Genomic DNA, 20,202 nt, shown 5'->3' with positions numbered 1-20,202 from the left:
ACTAAGGCTTTCAGGCATAACTTGCCCAAGGAATGGGTGGAACTAGCACGCAGCCCAAGGTCCCTGTGTCTTGTTGCCTCCAGACCTGAGCCTTTCACTTAGAAGCTACATGAGTCTCAAAGATGGGTCAACGAAATAGGTTTTGTCCCTACAACACAGAGCAAACATGAGATATACAAAGGCAAATGATTAGGGTGTGACAGGGAATGCAGGGGAGAGGAAACAGCAGAGAAATGCTATGAAACCCAGAGCAGCAGGAACTTGGGCCTCTTCTAGGAATGGTGTAGACCCAAGAAAGGAGGGGCTCATTTGAGGTTTCTGGGGGAGTCTCTGCCAGGTAGGAACTGAGGCGAGATGGGGTGATCCTGGAAGTGGCACAAACACTGAGGGGAATCCCCCAACTTGGGCCTGCTGGAGTTCCTGGCGGGAAGGACCTACCCAGGGTCAGACTTCTTTCCAGGGCCAAACCCTGCCCAGAGCCGAGGCAAGACCCTTTAGGCTATAGAGATGGGGGTGAAAACAGATGCTTCTCCAATTCTTCCTTTCCTCTTTTCAGTCTGGCTGAGAATCTGGGGGAGGAAAGTCCCTGGGGTAGAGGGGAAGTGAGAGCTGCCACATCGGGCCTGGGCAGAGGGGCAGAGCTAGGAGACGGAGCTAAGTGTGGCTTTGCAAGTTGTCTATATTTGCATGCTGAGCTCACTGCTGCTCTTTTTCTCCCCAGAAAATAAAATTACATCATGGTAGGGGGAAGGCAGGAGTGGGGTATGTTTGGGAAAGGTGAGAGGAACGCAAGAGGGCCTGCAGGCATCATCCTGGAAAGAGAAGATCCAGGGCTCCTCAAGTCCCCATGTGGCCCCAACCCCTCACTCCCAATGTGGATAAGTCTGATCAGTCATTTACCACTGGGCCCCTGAGCCTTAAGGCAAGGCAAGAAGTTTTTACAAATATTAAAGCCAGCAGCTAAGAGAATCCAGCCTCCAAAGGCTTTTCAAACCCCTAAACCAAACCTACTCTGTGCCTCCCAGGGGTCCTAGGCCCCGTGGTCATCCAAAGGTCAAAAGGCGAGGAGGGTGCCCTACTGGGTAAGAATTAAATATGAGAATTGTTTCGCAGTTCAGGGGGAAGAGACCGTCTCCGCTCCAGCCCTCGGCCCAATTCTGTCCCCCACCCTAGGAGTCTTCCAGAACCCCAGCCCCTCGGTCCCCCGCCCCCTCCTGCCTTTCCATCCCTCCCCCTCCTCCCGCCATTCCCCGCCCCCCGCCCCTCCCCGGCTCTGACATCACCGGCCAGCCGGGTGGAGTGAGCGGCGCTGGGCTCGGGCTCCGGCTCCGCGGGCGGAAGAGGCGGCGGCGGCGGCAGAAGCGGCGGCGGCGGCGGCGGCGGGAGCCGAGGAGGAGGTTCCGGACGCTGCTTAGGAACCGGGGACTCAGGAGTGCCCGCGCCCTGAGCGCTCAGCTCCAGAGGCGGTGAGAGGGGCGGAGAGGAGACTTGTCGCGGGGAAGGGGCAGATTTGGGGGTCTAGGCTTGGAGGGGCAGCGATCTGGGACACCGGGGGCCAGACGGGGAGTGTGGGGACCCCGGACGAGTCCACTTTGTGTCAGGCCCCACGAGGTCCGTCCCTCGGTCGGTGCGTCCCGAGCGCCGAGCGTGTGCTGGAGGCGGCGTGGCTCCGGCCAGCCCATTCTACGCTGAACGGCAGTTTGGGAGTCGGACCGGGGCCTGTGGATTAGGATGCAGCCTGCTTCCCGCCCAGCCGGCTCGGCCAGGCCAGTGCCCGCCCCTCCCTCCCTGCTCAGGCTTCGGACTCGCCTCCGCTGGCGGTCTCCCGGCCCAGCCCTGTCTCGGTTCCGCGGGCGGCTGGTACCATGTGCCCTCACCCCCAGCCCACTGCACCTGGGGAAGAGGTGGGCTTGGCGGAAAGCTTGTCCAGAGGGAAGGAGCTGGGGGTGTAGAGAAGTGATGTATGTAACGTAAAAACCCTTATTAATTTCATATAATCCGTGTCAAAACTGACAGGGAAACACGCACACCTATAAGGCACGCCAGCACACACAGTGACACACACCCATGTGACTTATACACATAGTCTAGCACACTCCAAATCACAAACGTCCCTGCACTACGCATCCGGCCGCCCACCACACCCCCACTCTGTGGGGTGGGGCATCCCATGAGGAGTCTTCTGAACTGCGGGCTCCAAGTCATCAGTCCGACAGGACAGCTGAGTGGACAGAAAGGGCCACTGTCCCCAAATCCATCCTGATTTTCTGGCAGCTTTTCCCAGCCCCATGGCTTCAGATTGTTCCTCTTTAAAACTGGGGAAAGATGGGAGAAAATCTTGGTCTCATTCCTCTAAAACAAGGAGACAGGATTTTGCAGACTAATGAGGGTAGGGGCTTCTGGTGGCCTCTCTTCCTGGGTCCAGTTAGGGCTTAGGGTGCTGGGAGTGGCTAGTTTCTGGGTAAGAGTGGCCAAGGGATGGAGGAGGAGGGGGTGGAAGAAACGGAGAGGAAAAAGAATGGGTATGAGTCAGCCAAGAATGGAACCCAAGTCAGAGAGAGAATGAGAGGAATGTGTGTGAGAAGCAGACAGACATCTCCAGAGAGGTCCAGAGATAGTCAGGGAACAAGGGAGAGGGAGGAAGTGAGAGAAAGAGATGGTCAGAGAAGTGTGAAGAGTGTTTGAGAGTGCACTAAACAAATTAGGGAGGATGAAGGTTGGGGGAGACCACTGGGAGTTAGGGAAAGCGGTATGTGTGTCTGGGCCCCAGGCTGTCAGAGCGATTAGCTTTAATTGCTCTTCCCTTTGTGGTTAAATACTCCATTGGGGAAATTGCCAGTGATGCCCTAGGCTGCAGGCTTCCCTGGTTGCCTACTTCCTCAATTCCGTGCCCATCATGTGTGGATGTATTATCATGCATGAAGAGGGTCACAGAATCACAGAGCACCTCACTCTGTCACACAGATCCTCACGCACAATGTCATGATGGATATCTTCACCAGCTGGTAGGCAGCCAACCACTGAATCTCCAAGCCACTCCCACCAAACTTACTCTGTCTTTTGTAGCGGGGATGCTCACCCCTTCCTAATTGCAGCTCTGCGTATTCAGATGGGGACACTGAAGCACAGATCTCAGGAGTCCTAAGTATTCATGGCTACCACTAAGTTGGATAGGTGAGTAGGAAATGCTAGAAGGGGTGAAAGCCTATAGAAAGGAGGAAAAGAGAGACTGAAAGATGAAGTAGAAAGGAAATGGATGACAAAAGAGTGAGAGATGGAGAGAGACGGAAATAGAAGCAGGCAGTGCCACACCAGAAGAGTGGAGACAGAGATGGGCTGGGGAGAGTCCTAGGCCCCATTCCCCTCCTCGCCGTCAGCCGGCCCTCCTCTGCTCTGCCTGATCCAGTGCCAGCTATCTCCTAATGCCCCATCTTGGGTCTGGCTCTTCTCTAGACCAAGGGCTGAAGGCTAATCCTTGTCCCCACGCCCAAAGATAATCCATTTTGCTTCTTGGACTGAAGTGAACATTTTGGGGCCCAGATGTCCTGCCTCTCGTCACTTCCAGGCTGACCCTGGAGCCTCAGAACCCTCAATTTCCTTGTTACAGGAATAAAGACAACCCCCTCCTCCCCTGCAAAGCTGGATAAAAAGCTTAAAGAAGAAATCAATTGAGAATGGTATTAAAGGAAATAAACTACAGGACTGCTTGAATTTGGGGCCCAGATATAATTTAAAATAGGAAAGCTGGAACCCTACTCTCTCCCTTCCAACCCCTCTGCCTCTCCGTGATTACTTCCAACTTCAGGCAGAAGACTGACAGACTTGAGTGCCTGAGAGTCCCCTCCTGCCCAATACAGGGACCTCTAGGTCCTTGCAGCTGTGTGGGATGGCCCCTCCCCTCAGGCTTAGGCAGCTGCAACAGATGTGGAAGAGGGATGGGCAGCAACTCTTAATCTTCAGGCTTCCTTCTCGAATTTACAGAGGATTTGGAACCAAACGTTAGAGAGAAGGGATAATCTACCACGACTTAATGTCAAAATGCACAGAAATTCTTTTGGTGCTGCCACCTCCACAGGTGGTTATCCCAATTGCCAGGCTTCTCAAAGCACTCCCAGGGCCTGGCTCTTCTTACCCCAGTGCCCATGGAGCTCCCACCTGTCCCACCTACAAGGTCAGTATATAATGGTCCTTACCTCCTGCCCCTCTTCCCCAGCATCCTCAGTTGGTTTGACCTTTGTCAGAGCTGTGTCCAGGGCCAGTTTGGAAGGAGAGGGAGGCAGGAAGGAAGGAAGGTGTGAGGAAGCGGTGAGCCTAGCACAGAAAGCTGGGAGGGAAGAGGACTGATTTCCTGGCAGCCGGGGCTCCGGTTCCTGATTCCTGCCCTGGTATCCTGTCCCAAGAATGGCCTCCGCCCAGACTGCCTGGTGATCCCTGAGCAGCTCTCTGCACTGCTCCAGCAATCAGGAGGATTTTTCAGGGCCCAGACAGCAGATTTCTCCACGGGCCCTAAGGAAATCTGAATCTCTGGTGAGGAGAGTGACATGGAGGATGAAGGAAACAAGCTCTGCCAAGCCCCACCATGGCCAGGCCAGACCAGCCCAGGTACAACAGTTGATCAGTGAGAATTGAGAGCAGTTCCCCTAAACAACACTCCCTTTGCTGCTTCTGCCATACTAAGGCCTAGGCAAATGGATCTCTCCAAGAAGGGAGGCAACGGGGCTGCCTTTCATTGTACCCTCAGGGGGCCTTATTCCTATCCTTTCTGTCCCTTCTTACTCACCATTCCCCACACCCCTGCCATCTAGTGGTGTCGTCCTAACGACTGGGGCGTGGGGGCACCCAGAACTGAGGTTGCTATAGTAACAGATGAGCTGAGGCTACAGCCTTCTATAGTTGTGGACTGTATGCTCTCCTCCCCCTCGCCCCCCATGCCTCATTTGCAGCCTTAGTCTCTTTTCTGTCTCCCAACTCCCGCTCTCTTCCTCCATTCTGTAGGCTCCCCTCACCCCTCTGGATGTGAGCCTGTGGTTATATGCCTTCTTACACATGCTCTTGGCTGGTTTAGACACATACAAACACACACACGACAGATACTCACAGCCAGTGCACCCACAGCCATATATCCAGTGCTGGCAAATACACCTCCATTACCAGAACATCCAAACACACCCACAAATACCCAGCCACTGCCTCCTCCAGAGCTGTGTCCACAACCTGGGGATTAGCATCCATAAGATCCGAGCACACACACATTTCTCCTCTGCCACTTTAACATTCCTACCCCCATCTCTCTTAGGGGCCTCCTTGTATCTTTCACTCTCTTAGAAAGCTCCTACCCACTGCCCCCAAGTCTTTGTGGGTGAGTGTGTTACACACATTAATCTCTTCCCGCCTACCTCCTCTGTAGATCTGTTTTAGATTCAAAGCCCTAAATCTGAACTCCTCCCGACACACACACACACACACACACACACACACACAGATGCACTCTTTCCTCCCGCAGGATCTGTAATATTTACAAACTCTCCTTCCATATGAAAGCAGGCAAGTATAACCCCCAATCCTGCCCCCTTTTCCAGATGAAGGCTTGGCCCCAGAGTTTCCTTCATTGGGACAGGGTCTTCTTGTCTCCTGCTGCGCTTTCCCTTACAGTTGTACTCATGCCCCCCCACCCATTCTTATCTCCATCTCTAGTCCCCTCCCCATCATCCCCCTCACCCCGTATCCCCCTCCTTCTGTCCTTGGATTATCAGTGAAGTGAGGGGGGTTGGGCTCCAGAGCTTGCTGCTGTGACCTAGATTTCAAGGCAGAGACAGTTCCTGGTGCTGACAGTCAGAGAGCATTGTTCCTGGCCCGGCCTGGCAGGGCCACTGCTGGGCCCTTCTGTCTGGTTGCACCTGGGTGTGCAACTGAGCGTGCCTATGACTGCCTGTTTCTTGCGGGGGTCATGGTAGCCCTGCTGTCTGGCTCATTGTCTGCCTGTGTCACGGTGCCTGCCACCAAGGGAGGCTTGTTTATTCTGGTCCAAGTAGGGGGCTGGGAATGGGGACTTCTGGGTCTGCATCTCTTATTTTGTGACCACCATGCCAATCTCAGTTCCCCCGCAGTAGAGCGAGAAGGAAGGAAAATGTGTGTCAACCAAGCCCCTTTGATCTGCCACATTCCCAGCCTAATGCTGGGGTGATTTGTGAGCAGCCTCAGTCAGGGACAAGGTCATCTTGCTGCTTGCCCACTCCTTGGTCTAGTCGCATACAGAGTGTTTATGATACAATTTACTTTTTAAAACATGCTTTACTTTTCTGACTAAAAGGAAATAGATACTCATTGTGGAAATAAGTTCCATTTTTGAGCTCACCACTAGTGTCACATTTTATCAAATCCAGAAAGTTCATTCAAACGTCTGACCTTCTTTCTTCTGTCTTAGCCACAGTTCCTATCTTAGTGGAAGGAAGGCCTTGAATGTTCTCTACTTCTCACCTAAGGATCACGAAAGAGGGATGGGGTGAAGGCCTAGGTGAGATCTGGCCTTGCTGATCTCATCAGACCATGCTGAAGGTAGTGCCAGTAGGATATTGATACGAGAAGGGAGGGCAGTCCCCTTTTGCCATTCTCCCAAAGCCGCATCTAAAGTCCCCTCCCCCCACCACCCAGCCAGCCTGGGAACTGGGCAGGGGGCCAGAGCCAGTCGCTTGGTATTCTTGGGCACGGGGGCTGCGGGCACAGCACAAAGGGTAGGAGAGAGAGCTGAGTGGGGGCCTGGTAACCATCAAGGGAGAAAATGGGCTCCACAAAGGTGGGGGTGGTCCATTGCCTCCCCCACCTCAAACCCTAATGACTGAATACAAGGCTAGCATGGAAGGGCCAAGGAACCATCAGACCAAGCAACTAGGCATCCATCCAAAATGAGTCATTAGTGGGGTGGTGGGGAGTTGAAGTGAGGGACCCCTTTGCCTCTGAGGCAGAATGGGGAAGCTAGAACACATGAGCTCCTACCAAACCCTCCAGCTCCTTCTCAGCTTCTCACTGCCACAGCAAGCCTCGCCCTGGTTGTTTTGGAGTTTTTTTTCCCTGACATGGGGAGGGGTTGGAAGTGGGTGGGGCGATTCTGGGGGGGGCGGGGGGACTTGGAGAGAGCGGGTGAGAAAGTCGGGAGCAGGTTGCTATGGTAACCGCCTCCTCAGTCAGGGGAACTGTTGCCAGGGTTACTGTTAGAGGGGGAAAACAGAAGAAAAAGATGGTGGGGGGAAGGAGGTATGACTTGTCACTCTAGGCTCCAGCCTGGCTCCTATCTTCCCGTCTACCCTGACCACCTCCCCTAGGTCTTCCTTTTCTCCCTCCAGCCCTAGCCACCTCCAGCCTCCATGTTCCAGGCACATGCCTGGTAGGGCAGAGTGGGGAGTAGAAGGGTAGTACCAGTGAGTAAACTAGACTCCATACCTTAAGCTCAACTCCTGTCCCTTTGTCACCTCCCAACCCCAGTCATGGCTGAGTACGGGACCCTCCTGCAAGACCTGACCAACAACATCACCCTTGAAGATCTAGAACAGCTCAAGTCGGCCTGCAAGGAAGACATCCCCAGCGAAAAGAGTGAGGAGATCACTACTGGCAGTGCCTGGTTTAGCTTCCTGGAGAGCCACAACAAGCTGGACAAAGGTGGGGGAGGGGAGCACAGGGGTCCTGTCATCAGTCATTCAGGCTCAGTTCATTCAGCAAATAGAGATGAGCTCAAAGCTTTTACGTCCACAATGTGTACCCCTCTCTAGCAAGGCAGAAGAAAGGTGCTCTAAGAGTATGGGGGCCTTAGACATTTTTCATTGTGCCCCTCATCAGTAAAAAACGTTATTCAGATACTCCTGTGCTATTATCACATATACAACAGAACATAAAAACAATCTAAAAATAGTAAAATTTTAAGTGGCAAAAATTGGGAAGAATTCTAGACAATAAAAATGGAAGAATACCTGAATGAGGGGAGAACTCGAAGTGTAATCTAATCTGGTAAATAGTAATAATTTTAAAAAAATAAAAGTGCTTTGTTAAGCACTTTTTAAAAACTGGTAAAATTTAAAACTACAAGTTCTATCATTTTCTTATCCGCTTTGAGAGACTACTGCTTGGGGAGTGGGATCTATGGATTAGAGTAATCCCACACAGCTGGAGGCTTTGGGGAAGAATTGGTGTTTAAGATGGCCCTGAAAGGTGAGTGGGATTTCTGAGGCAAAATCCAAAGGAGGGAAGGCCAGGCAGAGGAACACTGTCACAGAGTATCTAGTGTGTTTGGAAATGCAAGCAGTCCTGCTTGGCTTGACTAGGATGTAGGGTGTTTAGAAATGGCTGGGAAGGTAAGGTAAGACTGTGTTGTAGAGAGCCTAGGTATTGGATAGGTGAGGTGAGTGAACTCAGGGCCCTTCAGATATACTATTCTGACTGCTGTGTGGCTGGCAGGGAGAAAGCATAAAGGAGGATGTGTTACAGTTAGACCATGGCAACAGTCAGAGGGGAGGAGCCAAGGAAGAAGGTCTAAGGGCATCTATATTCTCCTGGAATTGGCCAAGCCATGGACATCATCCTTCTGGTGGTGTCCATACCTTCTCTCATTTAGAATAACCTTTCTCACCAGGCCCAGCATATCTCCTGGGTTGCCTAGAGATTCCACCCTGCTGGTCCTACATGTGCTGTCAGCAAATTCTGATACTTACTTGGATGGAAAGTGGAAAAGGATGGGGGTGGGGGTGGGGTATCTGGAAGTCAAGTTGATTTTTCTTTTGTCCCCTCCCCACAACATATGGGAGCTAGTATCTAAGCTAAACCCCTCATTCTAACCACAATCTAGAAACTTCACTGACCATCTGCCCTTCCTGCGAACAGTCCTCTGTATTGTTTGGGTGCCTTAGCTTTCTTCTCCTGGATTAGTAGCCCCTCTTCCTCCAGTGTTGTGCCCTCCCATAACCAATGTCAGCAACTCAGCTTTGGTTCCAGGTCACTAGTCTGGTGGAGTAGGGGAAGCTGACCTCTACAGCCTAGCTCTGACCCTATCTCCTGCCTTCCTCCAGACAACCTCTCCTACATTGAGCACATCTTTGAGATCTCCCGCCGTCCTGACCTACTCACTATGGTGGTTGACTACAGAACCCGTGTGCTGAAGATCTCTGAGGAGGATGAGCTGGACACCAAGCTAACCCGTATCCCCAGTGCCAAGAAGTACAAAGGTAAGCGGCCACTCCTTTAACTAGTAGCACCTCTGCCTCATCCCGTTGACTATCCTTGGAGTACTTGAGTTTTGGGAGAGTGGAGGCAGATGCCCAATGGGCCTGCCTGGCATCTCTCACACTGCTGTCTCTGGACACATCCCTTTTTGCCCCCAGACATTATCCGGCAGCCCTCTGAGGAAGAGATCATCAAATTGGCTCCCCCACCGAAGAAGGCCTGAGCAAGGGGGAGGAAGAGGAGGAAGGTTGGACCTTCATCAGACCACTCCCTTCCCCCATCCTCCAGGGGAGGGGGCAAGGGCAACCCACCATCTACCCACTTACTAACCTGGTCCTAACCCCCTTACTGTGCGCGTGTGTGTGCGTGTGCGCACGCTCTGGCTGTTTGTCTATATGTCTAGCTCATCTAGTTCCTCTTCCTAAGGGGATGGGGGTCAGGGGCTAGAGGAGGGGGCTGAGTTTCTCCACTTTAGGAGGAGGTGGGGGCTATTTCTATGCAAATAGAAATCAGCACATTCCTCCTACTTCCCTTTCCTCCACTCTCCCCCCATATCTTTAAAGTGTGGAAGCAGAAAGGACCTGCATTTTCCTACATTGAGGAGCTGACAATAGGGGTAAGGTATGGGAGAGGTAGGTGGATCCAGGGAAAAGCAGTGGGGAGGGAAGGCAAAGAGACCACTCAACCCCCACCTGGAAGGGGCAAAGAAAAGCCAGAGTTCCATGTTTGTACTCCTGTGCTGGACTAGCTGTTTCCTGAGTACCAGCAGGTCCCTTTTTGCCTCTCTTGGGCCTAGCATAGGTATGAGCCAGGGATCCTTTCCTGGTCCCTAAGATCAAACCCCATGGAGCAGCCAGCATTAGATGCCCCCACCCACCTGTACTCTGGAGAGACTGTGCTGGGAACATGTACCACTGAGCCTGAGATGGGGATGAGGGCAGAGAGAGGGGAGCCCCCTCTTCCACTCAGTTGTTCCTACTCAGACTGTTGCACTCTAAACCTAGGGAGGTTGAAGAATGAGACCCTTAGGTTTTAACACGAATCCTGATCCCACCATCTATAGGGTCCCAACTTGGTTATTATAGGCAACCTTCCCTCTCTCCTTGGTGAAGAACATCCCAAGCCAGAAAGAAGAGAAGTTAACTACAGTGTTTTCCTTTGCACCGATCCCCAGCCCAATTCAATTCAGGAAGGGACTTAGGAAACCCTTCTTTACTAGATATCCTAGCCCCCTGGGCTTGTGAACACCTCCTAGCCACATCACTACAGTACAGTGAGTGACCCCAGCCTCCTGCCTACCCCAAGATGCCCCTTCCCCACCCTGACCGTGCTAACTGTGTGTACATATATATTCTACATATATGTATATTAAAACTGCACTGCCATGTCTGCCCTTTTTTGTGGTGTCTAGCATTAACTTATTGTCTAGGCCAGAGCGGGGGTGGGAGGGGAATGCCACAGTGAAGGGAGTGGCAGAATCAAATTGCTACATAGTCCAAACAAAAAAGAAAGCTTTTTCAAAAAACATTAAATTCACATGCAATCTCAGAGACTATTTAGAGAAAGTTCAAGTTAGGAGCTTTTAGGATGTGGGAGTAAAACTTTAATGGGAGGGGAGGGCTGGCTGCTGGAAGAAGGAAGAAGCCAGACTGGTTAGACAGTACTCTTAACTCCTAGCCCAGCCTAGTGTGCCCTGCCCCTCTGGCCACTGCTGCAGACACCTGCCTTAACACACACACCTCTAGGACTCCACAGTTTTGCCTTAAAGGACCTTCCCAAGTCTCCCTTTCCCTGTCTGGCTTCTCCCTTAAGAAGAGAGAGATACTTGTAGAATTGGGTCGGGGGAATGAGCATGAACTGTCCTTCCATTTGGGATATGTTACATTAGAGTGAGAGAGAGAATAAGGAGCCTTTCTTATGGAAGGAATGGGAGAAGAGAGACAGGGTTCTTTTCAGCAGAGTCTAGTAGTTTCTCTGTAAGGCAAAATAATCTAAAAAGACTAATCTGCCCACCCACTCCTTATATTGCTGTGAGATTGCCCCTATCTTGTGCTCTTCTGTCTGCAGTGTGCACGGCCTTGTTCTAACCCGGAATAAAGGTGATTGATTGTATTGCAACTAACTGATTTTAAAATTTCTGTGAGTGACCAGGATTTTGCAGCCTTTGAATCACTGGGAAGGGAGGGGCAACAATATTTATGCCCCAGAACAAGGGCTGGGAAAATACCCCAAGTGTATACCCTCACCCCACCCAATCTCCTAAGTATCACTGAGCTAAATGGAGTGTATCCTACTTCCAACAGTCTCCAATTGGAGCGCAAGGACTGGAAATACGGGTATCCCAAAATGGACTTTCTAACACTGTATCATGTGCAGAATGAGACGGGAAGGCTAGGTACCTACATTAGCAGGAGTAAAAACCATCCATTGTGAATAAATGGACCACATACCACACAGAGCAGCAGTCAGGAGAAGAAAAGCTTTACTGGGAGAAAATACAACAAATTCCAGAGTGCATGGTTTTTAGCCCACCCTATCACCCCACCAGCAATAGGAACACAGACCACTCGATCACCACACATTCCCTACCTCAGGGAGTAAGTACAGCAGCCAACATGTCGTCTGAGAGCTGCTGGGAAAAGGGGCAGGAGGAAGAAGTATCTGGAAATACCATTCTCTCACTCTTTTCCCCTCCTTCCTGGCCTGATTTAGTAGAATCTGACTGTCCCAGGATACAGAATTCTTGATTGGATCTTGTGGAAACTGGGCGCAAAAAAAATAGCAGCAAAAGCACTTAAGGGCAAGAATTCAGCTGGCACTTTCAGACTCAGTGACCAGTGATAAGACAAGTGCCCAAGCTCCAGCCACTGTAATCAGTCCTTAGATTAATGACTTATTCCTCAATCCTAACATGTCAAGAGGTGGAGAAGGTTTAAGTCAAACCCAGGAAGTCTTTCCCTTCACTCTTCTATAAAGAAGGGAACTGGCATGAAGTTGGATGGCTTAAAGATCAAGCAGCTAAAGGTAAGAGAGACAGTGAGAGAGTGAGTATGTATGTGTGTGTGTACATGTCTTCTGTCACAAAGTACCACAATAGTCTGCAGTGGTGGCACCACCCTAAAGTAGTTAAGTTTTAAAGACAGGCCAGCCTCTGGTTAGAAGAGCCATCCTTGGAACCCGCTACAAGACTTAAGGAGAGGTAGGAGATCTGAGGCAAAGAGCTGGGAGGATTTCCTGTTTTTCCCAACCCCTACACCAAAGCAGGGAACCAGGAAGGGCAGAAATGAGGATCCTTCCATTCTTGAGCCTCCTAAAACCTAAAGGGTAAGTCCCAATCTCTAGTGACCATACATAGAGGTAAACTGACCCCAGGTGTCACCTCCACACCATTACTCTTGTTCACTCTTTAAGTCCCTTTATTGCATTCATAGAGAATATATAGGTATTTAAACTTTGACAATAATTTTACCTTGATACATCCAAGTTTGACTTGCTTTTTAATATATTTATAGATATAAAATTAGGCCTCTAACAGTGATAGGGACAGGGAGATTGCTGCCACCAAACAATATTTTTTAAAAAAATAACAGAAGAGGTAATATCCTTCCTATTCTTCCTTCACTTCTGCCCCTCCTCCCACCTCTTCCCAACCTCCCTCACCTGACCTATTTAGGGGGTGATGGGATGAAGAAAAGAGAGTGAAGGATATGTAATCAAGTGCAAAACACTGTGATAAGTACAGAGAATGAATAAGGTGGAAAGGAAAGTGAAGAGTGTGGGATGGTTAGGGGCTTTAAGGACTTCCCAGGAAAATAGGATTCTGGGATGGGGTTGCTGAGGGGGGAAAAACCAACTGTCATATACTTTCAAAAAACAAAGGAAGAAAAGGTCAAAAACCTAAACCAAAGAGAGAGTGGCACTCCTACCCTCCACTCTGGCCCCTTGGTACTGAATAGCCAGTTGTTCTCCCCACATCCCCCAGCCCAAGAAACAAGGGAGATTAAAGAAAAAGAAACCCCATTCCCTATCCCAAACCAGTTAACAAAATAGGCTTCCCTCTCCTCTCAAAAAGAGGCTTTGGGGAGAGGCCATTTCTGCTGAGTCCTATGCACCTCTCCATGGAGCCCCATTCCAGGGCTCAACTCCCATTCCTAGGTACTCTTTGTTGGTTCACTCCTCTGAGGTTTGTCCTTCTCCTGGGATGTCTTTCTTTTATCTAAAGCAAAAAGTCCAAAGTGCGTTTCTGCTGAATGTAGGGCCTGGGACAGGAAAGGGTTGCCCAGGCAGGATCAGGTTGGCAGCCCCAGCCTGCCCCACCTAGGTATGAGGCCTCAAGATGGCATGCACTGCACCCGGTCAGGGCCCTCCTCCTCGTCCGATGTGTCTGAGGAGCTGGGAGACTCATCAGAGTCCGCGTCTGTGGCCCCAACCCCAGGTTCTCGCCAGCGCTGTGGATGGGAAAGGCTTGTTAGTAACTTCCCTGGATGGAACAAGGACAAGCCTGTTAGGTCTTAGCTAGAATTTAGATGCTTTAGGCCAGAGATCAGCAGAATTTTTCTTTTTTTCTTTTTTTTTTTTTTTTTTTTTTTTGAGATGGAGTCTCGCTCTGTCACCCAGGCACCCAGGCTGGAGTGCAGCGGCGCAATCTGGCTCACTGCAAGCTCTGCCTCCCGGGGTCATGCCATTCTCCTGCCTCAGCCTCTCCAAGTAGCTGGGACTACAGGCGCCCGCCACCACGCCCGGCTAATTTTTTTTGTATTTTTAGTAGAGACGGGGTTTCACTGTGGTCTCGATCTCCTGACCTTGTGATCCGCCCGCCTTGGCCTCCCAAAGTGCTGGGATTACAAGCGTGAGCCACCGCGCCCGGCCGCAGAATTTTTCTTAAAGGGCTAGATAGTAAATACTTTAGACTTGTGGTCTATATGGTCTTTATTGCAACCATTCAACTCATTGTAGCGTGAAGGCAGCCACAGACAATACACAGAATGGGTGTGGCTGCAAGCCAATGAAACTTTACAAAAACCAGCAGCAGGCCAAGTGCCAGTTTGCCAACCCCTGAACTAGGCCTCTTTTGGCGTAAGAGGAAAAATAGAAGGGTCACACTGAGACTTGTTATTTCTTCTCAATTCCCTCCTCCACCCTCCAGCCTTTGTCTTTATGAAGATAGCATTACACATGGACGGCAATGGACAAAAGTAGATACCACCCTTTTCTGCTGATGTCTCTTCCAAGGCTATATCAGGGATCTGATGGGGATAGAGGACAATGGATAGGAAATCCAACCAAGATCACCTGATTACTCCTTAAAGTCACTACTCTGGAACTTTTTAGCTCTCTTAAAAGGGTCACTCCCTTGGGAACTCATTTCCAACCCCAGCTTACCCGGTGATGGCGTCTCTGTCTCAGGTGATGCATAAGGAACCACAGCATGTGACTATCAAACAGGTCAGTATGGTGCAAGCTATCTTCATCCCGCTCCCGCTTGTTCTTCTTAATCACCTGGAACCCAAAAAGGTTGGGAAGAGGGGGGCAGCAATGAAGAGGAACCCGGGACCTGATCAAGAAGGCTGATCTCCTATCCCAATAAAAGTTTCCCTTAAGTTGAAGTGGAGCTACATTAGATTAGGAAACGATGCCCTAGGTTCAGCTGCTGCAAAGGTGGCAGGCTTTAATACAGAATAATTCTTAGAGATGCTCCTTATCCCCATCCTATTACAAATTAGTGCCACTTCACAGCTGCCCCCTGGAGCAGGACTACTCCTACAGAGGAAATTACAGGAATGTGGGGGAGGGTGTTAGAGCAGTGCCTTTAAAGAACTGGGCAGCAAGTTATTCCTCCCTATGACAATAAGAATCAACAGTACGTGGATAAGCAGAAAGAAGATAACTTCTGCAGTCAGCCACTTACATCTTTTAACCCTATCAGCTCAGTGGAGGCTTCAGCTGTGGGTGCCCAGATCTTCACATCATGGTCTAGGCCACTGGTTGCCAGCACAGGCAGGTGAGGGTGGGGCTCAAGACAGTTTACCTGGTCAGGAAGAAAGGAAAACACAGACTCAGCCGTGTGTGGGAGTAGGGTTTAAAAACCACTACTCACCTTGAGCCAAATAATTGCCCTTGATCAGGGCTGAGGCAGCTGCTGGGGAAGGGAGGCCCACCCATCCTGAGCCTAAGCCAAAGGGCACTGGGGGTAGAGAAACCAGACACAGACTGGGTATAAGACCAGGCACATCAATCATTTCCTATGTATAGGTCAGGGGTGGCCTCATCCCCAGATATGGCCCTAGGGGTGGGTGAGTGGACTGCTCAAGCTTACTGCTGGCTTCATAAGAAGACAATGAAATCCAGATGACCTCATTCACTCCAGATTCCAAAGCTCCAACTTGCCCAAGGCTGGAAAAAACCATCTCAGTGGCTTTCACCAAGTGGCAAATAAATTTTAAAAAATGAAGAAAGCAGCAGCTGCCAATGAACCCCCAGAGAAGAGTCGGAGAACAACTATATTCATTTGGCACTGTTTACTAGAACTGGAGGAAGGCACAGGCTGAGAAGAAGAGGCTGAGTTGCAGGGAGTGGTGGGAGTGATGAAGGCTCATGTCTGCTTGAGAGAACCTTGCACATCTCAGAGGGAACATCCTACTACCTGCCCTGAGCACAACAGGCTCAGCTATAAGGCAGCACATTAAAATAAAGCAGCTTCTTGGGGCTCCCATAGCCTCAATCTCAGCCACCCTCTGGGTAAATTCACTGAACAAGGCAAAAGAAATAAACTACAACAGGCAGGCCTTCTAGCTTAGGCAGCTTCCTTCTGTCCGAAAGGCACCCATGCCCCCTGCTGTCTGACTTGGAACATGAGCTTCCCTAAGGGAAGGGCAGGGAAGTTCCTACCCCATCCAGAAGAGTTAGTTTCAGATTTAGCTGCTAAAGCATTTTGAGTCTTTCAGTGAAAAGAGGAACACATAGGAAAGGCACCCTGCCTTGCAGCTGGCCCTATAGTCCAAGAGAACAACTTCTTTTAGTTCTCTCTGGACCAACTGCCTCCCCTGCCTCACCTGCACAGGCAGAGAACAGCTGAGGAGAAGTCAAGGGCAGGCATGGAAAATAGAGCTGACCTACAGACTTCCCACTTACTTTGACTTCCATCTTACAAATAAACAAATGCTCAGAAAAGACTGAAGCTAAGACTGAGCTTATGAATAAAACAGAAACCCTGTTCTTTGTCTCCTCCTCCCATTCCACATATCAGCCTATTGTGAAGTTTATCTTTGGGCTCTTTTAGGCAGTGCAGTTAAACTCCAATGCCTGGAATAGTATCTATCTATAGTAATGGACAACTTACACACACAAACCTGAACTTTTTCATCTATCTCCTAATAAGCCCTTGTTACAGACCTGTACTCTGAGCTAGCTCTGCTTGAATAAGTCAGCAAAATAAAAAAGCACAGGGGAACAATTCCTTGGAACTTAAGACTAAGGAAAAAGCCAGTGGCAAGAGGAACAAGAGAATAACATACAGTACCTGAATTGGAGCCTGCGGGGGGAGCCGACAGAGAACTTCTGGGCCAGAGTACCTGGTCACTTCACCAGACCTGTCTGAATGCCAGGACTTATCCTGTCAATAATGCCTGAGCAGAGAAAAGAGCTCTGGCCTTAGATGACTGGGCTGGGGGAACGTAGAGAATGGGATCAAGCATCAAAGTGCTCTTGGGAGACTAAGGGGCTGTCCTCTGATACCACCCCCCACCCTTGTCCCTGTGAAGCTGAATGGGAACAAAGAAAAGATCCTCAAATCAGAGTCAGGAGATCTGGGCAAGGTAGAAAATAACTTCTAAGATCTTTGGTTCTAACATTCTACGTTACAATTAAATTCTACTCTATGTTTACAATTTGCATGATATAGAACTGCTGAGTCTACTACATTGAAACTAGTGCCTGGTGACCCCCACTGCTGGAAAATTAGGACCAAAAAACAGAACAGAGGGAGCCAAGTAAAAGACCACATCGATCATTCAGCTTACACAGAGACAAGAATATATAAGGAAATTTGCTTCAGGGGTAGCCTCTATATCTCTTATTCTACTCATTTACTCTTAGGACCACTAAAACTTAGGCCTGGGGCCCACCCATCCCAAGTAGATGCCTTCCTCACCTGGGCAAATGGGTTACTCATCAAACCCTGGCATTGGCTGAGCTAAAAGCAAACTGGCCTGCAGAATGCTTTTGGAGAATGGACAAATGCTGGCCTGGGAGAGGGCATTCAGCCCTGCATCTCTCTGGAACAGAATGCAAGGCAATAGCTTATGTCAAGAAAAAATTCACTGGCCCCTTCTGACTTCCTTTCTCTAAACGCCTATTGCATAATTCCCATTAAGACTCAAGTGTTTTGGGTTTGTTCACTGCAGATGACACAGGGGACCTATGGAAGGGTTGGAAATGAAGCAGGGAAGAGTGAGACACACATTGAACTTCTAGACTCCTCTCCATTTGTATTCAAACCATAAAAACCCTAGATCTATGCAGGTCCCAGGTCCCCAAAATTTAGAGGAAACCAGAAGAAAATTTGAAATACCCTTTTACCAGGGCAAGAAAAACATAAGGAATGGGATCCTGATTGCAAGGAACCATTCTAAATTCTAAAACCACTCTCTGAAAAAACCTCATCAAGAGATGGCTAGGCTCTTTGAAGTTCCCCACAGCTAAGAAGGAATAAAAAGGAAGAGAGACTAAGCTGTCTCAGTCATTCCTTAGAGGCCTTGGGTAACCAGACTATTCTGGGCAATCAGTATAATTTAGTCTTCCAAACTGTCTTTTCCCCATCTCCTGTGGTCCAAAAACCTTTTAACAGAAAGCAATTGAACAATTGAACTCTTTCTTAATTCTAGGTCTCAAAAAAAAAAAAAAAAAAAAAAAAAAGATAAGGTTAACCAGATACATCTTAAGAGCTGATCGCTCTTCATTCCCTAACTCGATTCTCACTCTTCCTTTTTGCCCAAACTCCACAGAGGGCTGCAGAACTCAAAGGACAGGCAGACTATGATATGATCATGGGTTATACAGCAAGCAGACTGCTCAGCTACTAAAAAAAAATTGCCACATTTGCTTTCTCCTTATATGTACACATTTATATGTGTTTGTTATCTATTTGAATGTAAGCACGACATTTTACCCCTAAATACTTCAACATGTATCTCTTAAGTACAAGAATATTCTCCTAAGTAATCAAATCAATTTAATATTGAATACCATGTTATCTAATATATAAACCATATTCTAATTTTCCCAACTGTCCAAAAAATGCTCTTTATAGCTTTTATCTGCTGATCTAAGATCCAGCCAAGATCACTACTTAGTTTAGTTTAAAGGGAAAAGACATGGAGAAATCTTTAGCCTTGTGTAGGAGGGTGCGCCCTGAACACTAATGCTTTTCCATTTGGAAAAGGTGCATGCCTAGAGGTAAGTTACATCACTCAGGACAGGACAGAGGTTCTTCCTAAGATCCCTTTCTTGTCTCAATAAACTGTGCTTTAGAGGGACAGAAGATAGGAACAGGAAGAAAATGCTCCATCAAAAACTCAGCACCCCCAGGCTAACTAGTCTTTTATGGCTGGCTGGACCTCTAAAACATGGTATCATGTAGTCACAGTGAGAATTCAGTGTCCCTGCTAAAACCTACCTTAATGACTGGAGAGATTAGGGAGCCAGCCAGCTCAGCACACCATACTCACCACGCCTCCCTTGTCCCCCTCCATGAACTGAATAATCTGGCAGGATGATTTCTCCCAGAGGAAGATGTGCCCACAGTCACTACCGCTCACCACAAACTCACTCTTGGGGCCATAGAAATTGACGCCTTTTACTGAAATGATAAATGAGGGAACAAACCACATGAGGGTTGGCATCAGGCCTATATATATTCATCTCAAAGGGAATTTAGTTATTCACGAACTCTAAATCAGCTGAGGGCCAAAGAATTATTTTCATTTTCTCAATACACATCAAGAGATTATGCATGTTTAACAGATAGTTATAAGAATCACACCAGTCCCAGAGATGATTTATATTCTCCCAAAGAGCTCGCTCCTCAGGGCAGAGGAATCTGCAGTCTTTTAGCAGCCGCCTCAGTCTTGTAAGTTTATACCCTATCAAGTAAACATAGGCCTCTCTAATCCCTTACCTGTCCCACCCTGAATCGTCCCAGCTCTGCCTACTCTTAGGCAGCACTGTCTTATGGCCTAGGATTATCTTTGATATGTGGACTTCATTGGTACCTTGTCAATATTTCTGGGGTCATCAGTTGATCTGAGACTGATGAAGGTATATGCCACAACTGCCTCAAGAAGCAAGTGATCTGTGCTTGCTACCATTAACAGGGCTCCACTCTCCGGAATCAGTAAAAGCCAAGAGTTCCAATGACTATGGTCAGTACAATATTGGCCATGAGACTGGCACTCTTCCTTTATCTGCCTGTGAACTGAGATCCAAGAACAGATTTTTCCCTCTTTTCTTACCAGCTCAGGAAAAAAAAAAATAAAACTAATCTCTAACTGCTATCTCCAAGACAAAATCATGACATGTATCTGTTAGGAGTGGTAACAATAGAGTAATGATTCCTCAACTTTTCTGGACATTAGAATCACGTGGGTAGTTTTTAAAAATCTCAGTGCTCAAGTTGCAGCCCATCCCTATTAAATCAGAATATATGGGGTTAAGGCCAAACTGTTATTTTTAAAAGAACACCAGGATTGGGATTGGTGGCTCATGCCCAGCACTTTGGGAAGTCAAGGCAGGCGGATCACTTGAGCCCAGGAGTTAGAGACCAGCATGGTGGAACCTATGCCCAACCAGCATGGTTGGGCAACATGGTGGAACCCCATCTCCACAGAAAATACAAAAATTAGCCAGGTGTAGAAGTATGCACCTGTAGTCCCAGTTACTCCGGAGGCTGAAGTGGGAAGATCACCTGAGCCCGGGAGCTTGGGGCTGCGGTGCCTGGGA

At 49.1% G+C, this 20,202-nt stretch overlaps 2 protein-coding genes across 14 annotated transcripts in view; one reads left to right on the top strand and one right to left on the bottom strand.

Annotated features, from left to right (window-relative positions):
- The first annotated feature begins 1,259 nt into the window (after positions 1–1,259).
- On the top strand, positions 1,260–11,325 carry PEA15 (proliferation and apoptosis adaptor protein 15). The gene is made up of 4 exons (XM_003258699.4): positions 1,260–1,466; positions 7,480–7,653; positions 9,054–9,209; positions 9,366–11,325. Exons 2-4 carry the CDS (start codon positions 7,482–7,484, stop codon positions 9,428–9,430), a joined length of 393 nt encoding a protein of 130 aa, XP_003258747.1. The 5' UTR covers positions 1,260–1,466; positions 7,480–7,481; the 3' UTR covers positions 9,431–11,325.
- Positions 11,326–11,671: 346 nt separating this feature from the next.
- DCAF8 (DDB1 and CUL4 associated factor 8) overlaps positions 11,672–20,202 on the bottom strand; it is a 47,974-nt gene continuing 39,443 nt past the window's right edge. For all 13 annotated transcript variants that reach the window (XM_030824111.1, XM_030824114.1, XM_030824115.1 and 10 more), the window contains 4 exons: positions 18,933–19,063; positions 15,116–15,235; positions 14,590–14,706; positions 11,672–13,655 (listed from right to left, as the gene is read on the bottom strand). In XM_030824111.1, coding sequence (XP_030679971.1) covers positions 13,539–13,655; positions 14,590–14,706; positions 15,116–15,235; positions 18,933–19,063 — 485 coding nt within the window. In that variant the 3' untranslated portion in view covers positions 11,672–13,538. The remainder of the gene's footprint in view (positions 13,656–14,589; positions 14,707–15,115; positions 15,236–18,932; positions 19,064–20,202) is intronic.

The sequence above is a fragment of the Nomascus leucogenys genome, chromosome 12 (genome assembly GCF_006542625.1).
Source record: "Nomascus leucogenys isolate Asia chromosome 12, Asia_NLE_v1, whole genome shotgun sequence".
NCBI lineage: Eukaryota > Metazoa > Chordata > Mammalia > Primates > Hylobatidae > Nomascus > Nomascus leucogenys.
Note: the sequence above shows the minus strand (reverse complement) of the source record. Positions and strands in the feature narration are given on the sequence as shown.